Genomic DNA, 13,129 nt, shown 5'->3' with positions numbered 1-13,129 from the left:
GTCGCTACTAAGGGAGAGTGCTAGAAATCAGCGGGTATCCCCACCTATCAAGCCATCATCCTAATAGTGTTCACCCACCACCAAATAGTCTCCACCAATCCCTTCAAAAACTAGTGTAAGAACTCTATATAAGAGGTCAAAGATGAGTGTATGAAGCATCCCAAGCCACTGAGAAAGAATAAAAGAAAGAGTGAAGAGCTTGTGGATCCAAATAGGGAAAAATAAAGAGTAGTGTGATGAGATCCCAGTAGCAGAGAGAGAGAGAGAGAGAGAGAGAGAGAGAGAGAGAGAGAGAGTGAGTATTTGTATTTGAGAGTATAATGTGTTTGTACCACTAAAGAAATAGTAACAATATATTTCTTAGTGTCCACCACTCCTCTTACCTCAACAAAATTAGTAATTAGTAGATATTATGCAAACTCTTCCTTTCACAATTTTCCATAACGATTAAATACAGAATTAAGGGCAAATTAGACTAAACCCCCAAGAACATTCAACGTTTGTAGTGAACCCTCAATAACTTCAAAATCGCACTAAACCCCCCAATAACTTTTGCTGAAAAATCCCCCGATATTTTTTGGGTAAATTACACTAAACCCCCAATAACTCTCGAAAACCCTTTTTATATTCTTTTTTGGTTCGAGTTTATGCGGGTTATCTGCAAAAAGGCGGAAACATGTTGGGGTTTTCTGTAAGTTTTTAGGGGTTTATTGCAAAACGCTGAAAGTTCGTAGGTGTTTAGCGTAATTTATCCTCGAATTAAAATGCCAGTTCTAGAGTAACCCAACTGCCCTTCATCGGAAACATACTAGTAGAAATGCTTCAAAGGAGCGTTTGGCTACCGATGTGTTTTTTCTGTTTCCGTTTTTTTTTTCAAAAAAACAATGAAACTTGTTTGGGAACTAGGGTGTTTTTTTAAGTTGCCCCTTTACAAATATGAAAATATCCACGCTTTTCCTAAAACACCTTTTAAGTGTTTTGAGATCCCCGTTTATTTTCCCCAAACCAACGCGATCCCCCTTTTCTCCCCCTCAACCATTCATCGCCATCGTCGCCTTCACCGCCTTATCGTCGCCTTCGCCTCCTCGTCGTCACCTTCGTCGCTGCTGCCTCGTCGTCGCCTTCGCCTCCTCGTCGTCGCCTTCACTGTTGCCACCTTCGCTGTTGTAGGCGTCAAAAAATGCTTACAGACATCCAAATACCCCGTTGCCGCCTCGTCGTCGCCGCTGCCACCTCGTCGGAGCCTTCGCCGCCTCGTCGGAGCACTTTTAACCACACTCTCAGCTCCTTATGGCAGAACCGCAGGAGCCCTAATGTCCGCAGAGGTGAGTTGATTTCTTCTGCTCTCTCTCCCCCCTTCATTTGATGGTTAATTCTTGGGTAGGATTGCATTTTTTTTTTAGAGGGCTTCAGCTTGTTTGTGGGAATTGGGGGAGTTTTTGCAGAAAAGATTGTATTTTGAGGTGAATGTGGTTGTTTTTCACATGGGATTTTTGTTTTTTTTTGCTTCTTTGTTGGGTCAATTGTGCCATTTTTAGGTTGCAGAGTTCCAATTTGGGGTCAGTTTCATGGGGTCAATTGTGCCAATTTTACAATGGTGTTTTCAAACACTTTAGGTGAAAAAACACAACACCAATGTGTTTTTTAGGAAAACACTACAACAAAAAACGTCTTGGAAGCCAAACACACAAAGTTTTTCAAATATTAGTAAATTGATTAATTATGATTAGGACTACGGTGTTTTAATTTACTAGTGAAACAGCGATTGGATCAAAACAATGCAGACGCTTGCGAAAAGAAACCCTGAGAACTGGAACACCAAAGCTTGATCTCAGTTATTAATCAAGATCGAGAAGGAGAGCAGATAGAACCTTCTAGAAGCTGAAGAAGATCCCGATGCGTCTGCGGGCTTCGATTTCACGCTAGATCGCAGCGGATGATACCTCGGCTTTTTGATCCCGACGGAGCCACTGGATAGTCATCACGAATCAGTGAAAAAGTCAAACAAAATTTGAAATTGGCCGGGATGTAAAAAAATTAAAGAGAAGAGGATACCGGGGAGAGGGGACCGCTCTTTTTTGACGTTTTCCATAATAATAAAAAAGGAATTCCTAATTTGAATTAAGAAATAGAACGATTGTTTCGGGACCGTGAATTTTGCTGGACCAAAAATTGGAGTTTTTAAGATTTACTCCTCAAATCATTATAGTTTTAAATTTATCCCTCGTATTGTAATTATCATCAATGTTCAGAAATTACTATTTCATTCTTGTGAAATCAATTAAATCTCATGCACGTATTTATTTTAACTGATCACTTTAGAAGAGCCACTATATTCACTTTGGGAGTTCATTTTCAGCTTGTTTTGTTTTGATCAAGAGTCCTACTTACATTAGATTTTGTACAACCAATCATATTGGAGGTCTATTTCTACTTGGACTCTTGTTGGATTTCAAAACATGTGGACTTATATTCATATTAGAACTCTCATTCCCTAGACAGCAAGGAGCTGGAATCTTTAAGGCTACATAAGAACAGTCTTTCAAGCCAATTAGAATCATCAATCTTCAGAGCACCAATCAAGAAGAGAAAGTTTTTTTGTGAAGCCTATTTGATGTTCTTCTCTTTTATTCCTTTAGTTGAGAGTTGTATTAGGCTCTTGGGGTGTTATTTAGGATTGAGAAGTTGAGAGATCCACTTTATATTCCTTACAATTTAGTAAAGCTTTTCTCCTCCTTTGCCCATGGACGTAGGCTACAAGCCGAACCACGTATATCTTGGTGTTCTTGATATTTTTCGTGCTCTCGTGTGATTGATATTAGCTTATCCTAGGGAATTTGTCATAACAAATTGGTATCAGAGCCCTCAGCTATCGATCGGACGAGCAGATGACGACAACTACTACGAAGTGGGATATCGAGAAGTTTGACAACAATATCAGTTTTAGCCTTTGGGAAGTTAGGATGATCGATGTGTTGTAAGAAGGCTTTGTTCAAGAAGTCGAAGAAACCGGCTATCATGACGGAGGAAAACTGGAACGAGTTGGATGATAGAGGTCTCACAACGATCCAATTATGTTTGACAAACGAAGTTTTGCAATAAGTTATCACGAAGATGGCAGCCGATGATTTGTGGTCTAAATTAGAGGATTTGTATTTGACGAAGTCGCTCACTAATCGCCTCCTTTTAAAACAGCGTTTGTACACACTTCGGTTGTTGGAAGGAACACCCATCAAATCTCATATTAGTGAATTTAATTCTGTGAAGAAAGATTTGAGTAAGATTGATGTTAAGATCGATGATGAAGATCAAGCCCTATTGTTATTGTGTTCTTTGACGCCTTCCTACAAGCACTTCAGGGATACTATGATTTATGATCGAAATTCTATTGGTATCATTGTAGGCTGTCTAAAAATCACAATAGATAGCTGATCCAAATAAGCTCCGACAATGGAGGTCACACGACTTCTCAATCACTGCATCCGCAACTCCACAATCGCCACAAACATGACCTCACTTCTGAGATGATTGATCTTGATGGCTGCAACAACAGCATGAATAGTATTATTAGCAACTATTGGAGATGCTGATGAGCAGTGTAATGATTTTAGAAAGAAAAGGTTGGACTTAGGTGGTGAGTTGCCTGGTAGAGAGCTGTGGGCAAATATTCGTCTTCAAGACACTATGGATGTTGATTCCCGTCAAGCTCTCACAACGAAAGCTACAATCAAATAGCTTTCGCGCCGACAATCGAAACATACAATCAAATAGTTGCTTGGTAGAGAGTTGTGGGAAAATATTCGTCTTCAAGACACTATGGATGTTGATTCCCATCAAGCTCTCACAACGAAAGCTACAATCAAATAGCTTTCGGATCGACAATCGAAAGCGGCAAATAGAGGACTTTTCACATAGATCGAGAAGAGTTACAATTCAACGATACTTCCGACAACTGATGAAAACTCTATCCAGCAGTCTTCACATTCTACAGTGAAAGTTACAATCTGACAACTTTCATACCCTACAACAGCTAAAATCAGGATTACTGAACAACGGTCCTCGCAACGCTTCACAGAAGAGGCTACAAGTCAAAAAGCTCCTTCTGAAACGTGGATGTCATCCCCGCGTTACGAATATGGAAAGGCAGGTGACCCCCGCGTCTCCAAGGCACAAGCCAAACGTGAGCGACCCTCGCGTTCATAGGGGTTCAACCAACACTGACCCCCGCGTTTCCAAGCAGGCAACAAGCTAAACACGAGTGACCCTCGCGTTCAATGGTGTTCAGCTAACACCCAACCTCGCGTCTCAATCCTAAGACACGAAGTTGGGTTCTGAACGCCAGAATGGGCGTTTGACTCGTTCAAACATGAGTCGAACGGTTCCAAAACCGTTTATCCCACGTTCTGAGGGATGTTCGCCCACGTAGGAGCGGATATAGGGGTCAGTTATAACCTCCTACCCCCCTATAAAAGCTCAACAAACCCAACAGAGCAAGGGTTGGATTTTTGGCATCTAAACCACATAGGTTGGAGGTACAAGATCTAAACCGTACAGGTTGGGGATTCAGCAGCAGCGTAATCCTTGGAGATAGGATTTTCGAATCATACTCAGAAGATCAAATCTGAGAGGATTCTTCTACAACAGAATAACAGCTTGATCATTAACCGAATTTTCGGTTCTAACAACTCTATTCACAGAGTTCAAACTCGTTCAGAGTTCTTAAACTCATTCAGAGGTATTTATCAAACTTTCCACAGAAGTTCATCGTTCCCACGAGATAGAGACGGTCGGATCGTCAACGGAGAGCAAATTCGACGCGAGCAATCGAAGGAGGCATTCCATCGCTACCGAGAAGAACCCAGTTTTAAACAAAGGAGAGAACTAAATTTGTTTCTCTTTGTCACGCCCCGCTTCCCAAAATACTGGGAAATCAGAACGTGAACAAGTCCGCGACGTATTCGATTGAGGAGAAATATTATCATCATTTTTTTTTCTTTTCTTCTCAATCCAATACGCTAAGCGTCAAATACATAAATCTCAATCACAGGTCCCCGATCACAATAGCAAGAATAGAAAGACAATCCAGAATAAGAAATAAACATATCATCCATAGTGAATCATCCCAGACATAAATATGGGTTCATCATACCCTTACTACAACAACAGTTCAACTAGGAAATAAGAAATACATAGTCCATAAAAGGAAATACTAACAAAATAACCAAATCTGTCACCAAACTAAAGAAAATACTGCAAGAGTGCTCTATTAGCTACTACAGAAAAGAAAATGCGTCTAGGCTTCAGTTTGTTCTTCCACTCCATCAGAAGGACATTCCGGCTGAGCATACACTGGTTCGGCGGCATCATCGAACTGAACCTGTTCGTCTCCTAAGTCTGACGCACACCAGAGAAAACAGGTGTACGTCAGGTGCATGGCGCACGGCAATATCTCACATGAACAAATAAAACGGTCTAATGATCCATGCTACGATAGTAATAATAATAACAAAAAGATAATGATACATGCAACTGAAATCTAATGGTAACATACGACTATGTGAATACAGTGACTGGGTCGAATACTAACCAACCTAAAACTCAGTGGTCCACATCTCACACAGAGTCAACGCCCCTATCATCGGATAACTGGCTGTTCACAAATCCCCTACGTGCATCCAATACCGCTACACGAATCGGTCAGAGGACTACACGCAATCCGATTTCGGCCTGGTCCGAACTCAAGCAGAACTCGGGTGACTACACAAATTCACTGACTAAAGTGACTACACGAATTCACTTTAGCCCATCAAACCAACCCCAGTGACTACACGAATTCACTGGCGCGAGCCTGGAAGATACATCAACAGCTATATCCGATCACATGAACATTAACTTCCCCATCCCAACTCTTCTCGTTTTTCTAAGTCAACACAACACATGTCTTTAGGTCTTATTCATGTCACACAGGTCACTATAGTCATAAACTCCTAACGGTTCTCAATCACAACAAGGAACAATCAATGCAACTAATCATGTACAATAGTATCATAGCATATCAGATAATCAAGACTAAGAATTTGAATCATAAAATTGTTCTAAAATAATCTTTTGAAATAATAAAGTTATTTACTTAAAAATAATCCCTTTTTCAAAATAAGTTATTTTCTCACTATATTAATTCTAAAAATAATCTTTTAAAAATAATAAATTCATAAATTCAAAAATAATCTTTTTATAAGATAAATTCTTATTAATTCAAAATAGTCTATTTTCCCAAACATAATTTCTTTTTAAAAATATGTCATTCTAAAATGATTTCTTCCACAAAATAATTTCTAAAAATTATTATAATTATTCTAAAATGATTCTTTTTCCAAGATAATTCCTTTTAAATTATTATAATTTTCCTAAAAAATGATTTTGTTCTCACATAAATTCTTTTTAATTACTATAATTGTCCAAAAATAATTCCGCTGCCAAAATAAATTCTTTTAATTTGTCATAATTATTCTAAAAATACTAATTATCATATTATTATGATTTATCTAAAATCATTCATCAAACAATCCCACGCAGATAATTATTGACAAATCTAAAATTACAGATAATTCATAATAAATACAAAAATTCAGTTTTGAACAAGTGGGATCTTGCCTTGGGTATATCGTGGACTGTAGTAGGGACCGTCGGGGTGGTTGCACAGCGTTACGACGGGTTTCGTGGAAACGACGGCTAAAATTACAATTTGAGTGTTAATGCGACGTGTGATATTCGAACGAGTATAACGAGGTGTACATAAGGAGCCCAAGTGAAAGAAATATACCGTGTGATAGATAACACGAAGGGCTACGCACCGGCGAAGGAATCGACGGAAACGGAGGTCGGAGTTGGCCGGAAAACGCGCGCGAAGTTGGCTCCGAACTGCAGTTTTCTGCAGTGAAGCTCACTGATCCGAGCTCGCTGTTCGGAGCTTCTTCCCGCTGTGCGGGCTCGCCGGAGGTGGGAGGGGTGACGACGAGCGGAGACGGGGCTTGGGCTCGGCGAGGGTGGCTGTCGGAGGTGGAGGCTTGGTCGGAGTTCGTGGAGGAGGGGGTTCGAAGTTGGGGGAGGTGGAGAACGGAGGGTAGGACGCGGGTGGTCGTGGAGCTCGTCGGAGCAGCGGCGAGGCTGAGACGACGGGGTTGGGCTGGAGTCAACGACGGTGAACTGGAGGCGGTGGTCGTGTGCGGTGGTCGGAGGGGCGACGTGGGGTTGAAGGGGGTGGCGGAGCTAGAGGGGAGGAGGGGACATGAAGCTGAGAAGGAAGCCCTACACAAAGAAGAGGAATTCGTCAAAAGCTTCAACGAGGAAAGGAATGGCATTGCTCAGTTAATTAAATTATACCTCCTTCCCCTCGAGTCACTGGGGGTGATGGAGATGTAACGACTGTAGCAGCATCGACTGGTGGAGTTGGTCGCACAGCCGGCTCAACAGGGTCAGCCTCAGCGAAAGCTCCTGTTAGACACAAAACAGAAACATCATTTTATAGTTGCATTAGTCAAGGAATTGGCTAGTCCTATAGTTAGCTTGAGAAGAGGCACGCACCTTCAAAATAACCGTTCCCGGGAGTCTGAGGGAGTACAGACTCAGGAAACATATCCTGAGGCGGCTGGCCATCGATCTGAGGAGAGTCATACATGAAGCTGAACATAGAAGTGTCCATAGGCAGGCCCTCCCCATCGAAGTCATCAATCGAAAAATCTGACATAAAAAGATATAAGGGAAGAGGAAGGAAATTATAGCCAATAGAGACAAGTTACCTCTTGAAGATGTACCTGGAATCACCGAACTGGGTCCTTCATTGACAGACTCCCCAACATGGGCGGTCTCTGCAGGCTTTTCTACCTGGGGCGGTGAGTCAGGCTCACCAGGAGATGCACAATCATCAGGACTCATCTCGCCTTCCTCACGATATCCTGCATAGGATGGGAAAGCATGAGCCAGAAGTTCTAAACGATCAAGAAAATGATCTATAGAATAGACGTTACCTCCGTCACTAACAGGATCCTCACCAGCCAAGTCCATCTCTGATGCTCGTGAAATTGCAGGCGGCTTGTGGGCTAATCTTTTCCGCCTATCAGCACGGACAGCAATCGAAGGTCTGGCCCGGGTAAAAGGACGGAATTCGTCGTCACTGTTGATCGCTGTCCCTGAAACAACGAATAGTGGTCAGAAATAGTAATTTGAAAATGCAAGAAAAAAGAAAGATAGGTGACTAACCTTGCTCCAAATCTGCCTCGTAGTCTTCAGGGTCTCCGCCTGAGGCCTCTCCAGCAGAACTAAAGGCCCTGTGACCTTCTGCATCAAGTCGGCGGGTCTTGCCCTGAGCCCTCTGTGATCGAGCACCGTCCTGGATAACACGAGAATCAAGTTGAGAGGCTTCTTCGGTCACCAACTCTTCGATAGGCTTCACACGGACAGTCTTATTAGCTGCTAGCAACCACTTGCAGCTCAGGAAAGTGAGGTTCAACTGTCGCTCAGTACCTGGGAGACTGAACCTAGCTCCAGTGCAACCAGTCACGGTCCACAACCATGCACGAAGACCGTCCACCAGACCTCCATGAGCCCGAAGCTGCTGGCGCGGGTTCCCTACATAAAGCTGGTCATAACCGAACTGGCGGGCGAATCGGCAAGGTAGATACGGCTCTATAAAACACTGATTCCCCACCCGGAAAGTCAGGTAACCCGGCCTAATGTTCACTAGCCAATTAAAGCAGCCCATATCCAAATAAGTCCTATACTCCCTGACTGGTGGAGTTGGTCGCACAGCCGGCTCAACAGGGTCAGCCTCAGCGAAAGCTCCTGTTAGACACAAAACAGAAACATCATTTTATAGTTGCATTAGTCAAGGAATTGGCTAGTCCTATAGTTAGCTTGAGAAGAGGCACGCACCTTCAAAATAACCGTTCCCGGGAGTCTGAGGGAGTACAGACTCAGGAAACATATCCTGAGGCGGCTGGCCATCGATCTGAGGAGAGTCATACATGAAGCTGAACATAGAAGTGTCCATAGGCAGGCCCTCCCCATCGAAGTCATCAATCGAAAAATCTGACATAAAAAGATATAAGGGAAGAGGAAGGAAATTATAGCCAATAGAGACAAGTTACCTCTTGAAGATGTACCTGGAATCACCGAACTGGGTCCTTCATTGACAGACTCCCCAACATGGGCGGTCTCTGCAGGCTTTTCTACCTGGGGCGGTGAGTCAGGCTCACCAGGAGATGCACAATCATCAGGACTCATCTCGCCTTCCTCACGATATCCTGCATAGGATGGGAAAGCATGAGCCAGAAGTTCTAAACGATCAAGAAAATGATCTATAGAATAGACGTTACCTCCGTCACTAACAGGATCCTCACCAGCCAAGTCCATCTCTGATGCTCGTGAAATTGCAGGCGGCTTGTGGGCTAATCTTTTCCGCCTATCAGCACGGACAGCAATCGAAGGTCTGGCCCGGGTAAAAGGACGGAATTCGTCGTCACTGTTGATCGCTGTCCCTGAAACAACGAATAGTGGTCAGAAATAGTAATTTGAAAATGCAAGAAAAAAGAAAGATAGGTGACTAACCTTGCTCCAAATCTGCCTCGTAGTCTTCAGGGTCTCCGCCTGAGGCCTCTCCAGCAGAACTAAAGGCCCTGTGACCTTCTGCATCAAGTCGGCGGGTCTTGCCCTGAGCCCTCTGTGATCGAGCACCGTCCTGGATAACACGAGAATCAAGTTGAGAGGCTTCTTCGGTCACCAACTCTTCGATAGGCTTCACACGGACAGTCTTATTAGCTGCTAGCAACCACTTGCAGCTCAGGAAAGTGAGGTTCAACTGTCGCTCAGTACCTGGGAGACTGAACCTAGCTCCAGTGCAACCAGTCACGGTCCACAACCATGCACGAAGACCGTCCACCAGACCTCCATGAGCCCGAAGCTGCTGGCGCGGGTTCCCAACATAAAGTTGGTCATAACCGAATTTGCGGGCGAATCGGCAAGGTAGATACGGCTCTATGAAGCACTGGTTCCCCACCCGGAAAGTCAGGTAACCCGGCCTAATGTTCACTAGCCAATTAAAGCAGCCCATATCCAGATAAGTCCTATACTCCCTCGGCTTCTCCTCATCAATCAAACACTCGCCGTACCGGCTGGAGAACTGGGGAAAGCAAGTGGAGAATGCCCAGCACTTGTGGACTTGTAGCTGACGCCTGATATCGGGGAATCCTCGGCCCTCCCATTCACCATTCTCAAGCAACTGTAGAAAGGGGACAGACTGATCTATGGCATTCGGTATTGACATCACGTCGGAACGATGAAGAACGAACCAAGCCATCAAATAAATATACGGGAGCTCTACCTTAATGGTAGGAATCTGAGTCGGTTTATCATCATCTCTCCGTGTAAAAGCACCAGAAATCTGCCGAAGCCCTCGATGAATGTTAGCAACCATCACCGGAAGAAGCGAAAGTTCCTTCTTGTAGGCAAGCTGAACTGCAGGATAGAGCACTTCCAGTGGCAGAGCGTCACCAGACTGATACGGAACCACACATTTCTTCAACCATATGGCGAGATAACCGGCAAGGAGAGTCATCGGACGAATCGGTGTGGTCGCATGATATAAGAACGATCTGAATTTAGTCCCTGCAGGAAAGCCACTCTCAGGACTGCTAATGGTATAGGATTGGGCGTTAGTCTTCTTTAGCAGCTCATTAACCTCTGAAGGAGTCAGCGGTGCCAGTTCACAAATAGATTGGCCAGAATGGCTCTCCAGATTCCTGAACAAATATGATGCGAACTGCTTCAGGCTCACATTTGCTTTGGTCCTCTTCGCTAGGGGCTTAGACTGCGCCAAAGCAATGTGATAATGACAAGTGAGGTCCCATAAGGTCTCGTAGCGGTCGGGCATGCGATCCTTCAGCTGACTCAACTCATGGTTGGAGGGAAAGTACTCCTGGTATAGCATCTGTCCCATGGGCAAGCCAGAAATCTTGTGCATCTCATGAAGAGCCAATCCCAACTCTCCGTGCCTGGTCAGAAAAGTGTTGGAATCTGGATTGTAAAGCTCGCATAGGGCAAAGAAATGCCTCGCGCTTGTAGGCAAGCCATGCATGGTGGCCCGAATGGCTGCATAAAGGCCGCAAGCATGTAACTCCTCGCTCCATCGGCTCAAGACATACTTCGTCATACGAGCCCACCAAAACCTGTCCAAAGAATGGACCCAACCATAGAATCTGTGGCGTGGTGCGGGCATCTCCCGTCCTAAGTTAGCAAGGCGATTCCTCAAGGTAGAAGCAGAAGTGAGGAACTCGTTACGAGGCGGAGTATCTAGCCCCAATACTCCAGGACGCAGTCCAACAATGTGATCCCTGCTCGAACCAGGAACTGCCTGATGAGTAATATAGCCGCAATGGACGCTCTCATGCTCCTCTGTCAAATGCCACGACATCTCCCGTTTCACAGCCTGGCGTCTGAACTCAGTCAAGGAACGGTGCCGAGGAATCTTCGGCAAATACATAAAATGACTGCCAGTCTGGTAAAGCCACTGCTCAGCTTCAATAAGTGCTGCATCGGGATCTCTAGTAGAGTCGCCAAACAAGAAGTCAGTCTTCCTGAGAGACTGAACGGAACCGGCATCCTTCACGAGAGGCGCATCTGTAATCAGTTGACGAAGGGCTTGATGTCCACCTTCCCTCACCACTTGAGCAACTTCCGGCGACGTGCCCGGACCAAACTGAGAAGTAGGCGGAATGGGCGAAAAGTCATCAGACGTCGAATAATATTCGTCACGACGTCCATTCACCGCATGCGACGAAAAAGCTCCGGAAGGATATTCCACTGAAAACAAGCAGTTAAGTGTTTGTTAATTTCAGATATAAAAGGAAATTGAACTCATCTTACAAATTGGTAAGATAGAGTCATTGCCTTATAAAGGGCGAGACGATTTGGCCACATTGCGCATTTATAAGATAAGGTATATCGACAATATATCCCTGCCTTATAAAGCACGATGCAGCGTCAAAACGCCCCCTTTATTATGAGATGTAGTTTTGACCAAGCAAAACCCATCCTTAAAGCGTCGATCCTCACCAAGGAGAATCAAGGCTTTTCCCGATCGCCTCACCAAGGAGAATCAAGGCTTTTCCCGATCGCCTCACCAAGGAGAGCAAAATGGGGTAAAAGGACTAATTTGCAAATTTTCAGAAAAAAGAGGGTTAATTTGCAAAATTTCCATAAAGCGTCGATCCTCACCAAGGAGAACCAAGGCCTTTCCCGGTTGCCTCACCAAGGAGAACAACGGGGGGTAAAAGGGACCAATTTGTAAATATCCAGAAAAAGGAGGACTAATTTGTAAATTTTCGAAAAGGTCAAAAATATCTCACCAGCATATGAGGGAAGCACGCCATTAGCCGATGCAGCAGGAGAATGACCTCTCGAGACTCGCGACATAGTGACCTACAAAGAAAATCAAGAGGTCAGATCTAGAAAAAAAAATCACATTTTTACCCCCTGAAAGATAAGCTCGAGGCGACGAATCATAATCCTAACCCTCGCACGCAACCCCACGAGTTCATAAATTAAATTAAGCATAAAAATACTAAAATTATGGAGATATACCTGAGGGGAAGCTCGAAGATCCAATAAAGATTAGATCTTGAAAAGTGCTCGAACCACGCGCTCGAGGGGCCTGAGAGAAATTCCAAAAATGGAAGTTTCAAGGGATTTTCTCAGTCAAGGATCAAGAGAAAGGATGAATCTAAGACGAATATCGAGTTTTGAGGGAGAACGGAGGCTCGAGGGAAGAGAAATTCAAAAAAGAGGCAAAAGGGGGGGGCCGACCCTAGGGTAAAGAAAAAAGAAAAGAAAAAAAAAACCCCCTTTTATATAGAGTGGACCGGGTTTAGACCAAACCGAACCGGACCGGACCGGGTTTGAACCGGAAGCTAAATTGAAGCCGAACCGAGCACCGAAATGACTTCAAATCGAGCGACGGTTCAGTCCATCATTCACTCATTCCTCTCCCATTTGTTCGGAAGAGTCGGAGGACTTTTTGAGCCGATTTACTGCCTTTTTTGGCTCATTTTAAGCCGGTTCAGCTCATTTGAATCTC

At 44.2% G+C, this 13,129-nt stretch overlaps 1 protein-coding gene across 1 annotated transcript in view; it reads right to left on the bottom strand.

Moving 5' to 3' along the window:
- LOC109837285 overlaps positions 1-5,364 on the bottom strand; it is a 37,760-nt gene extending 32,396 nt beyond the window's left edge. Inside the window, exons 1-2 of the mRNA XM_020405465.1 lie at positions 5,252-5,364; positions 1,872-1,970 (exon numbers count right to left, since the gene is read on the bottom strand). Of these exons, the coding sequence (XP_020261054.1) occupies positions 1,872-1,970; positions 5,252-5,364 (212 nt within the window). The remainder of the gene's footprint in view (positions 1-1,871; positions 1,971-5,251) is intronic.

This window comes from Asparagus officinalis, chromosome 1 (assembly GCF_001876935.1).
Source record: "Asparagus officinalis chromosome 1, Aspof.V1, whole genome shotgun sequence".
NCBI classification, from domain to species: Eukaryota; Viridiplantae; Streptophyta; class Magnoliopsida; order Asparagales; family Asparagaceae; genus Asparagus; species Asparagus officinalis.
Note: the sequence above shows the minus strand (reverse complement) of the source record. Positions and strands in the feature narration are given on the sequence as shown.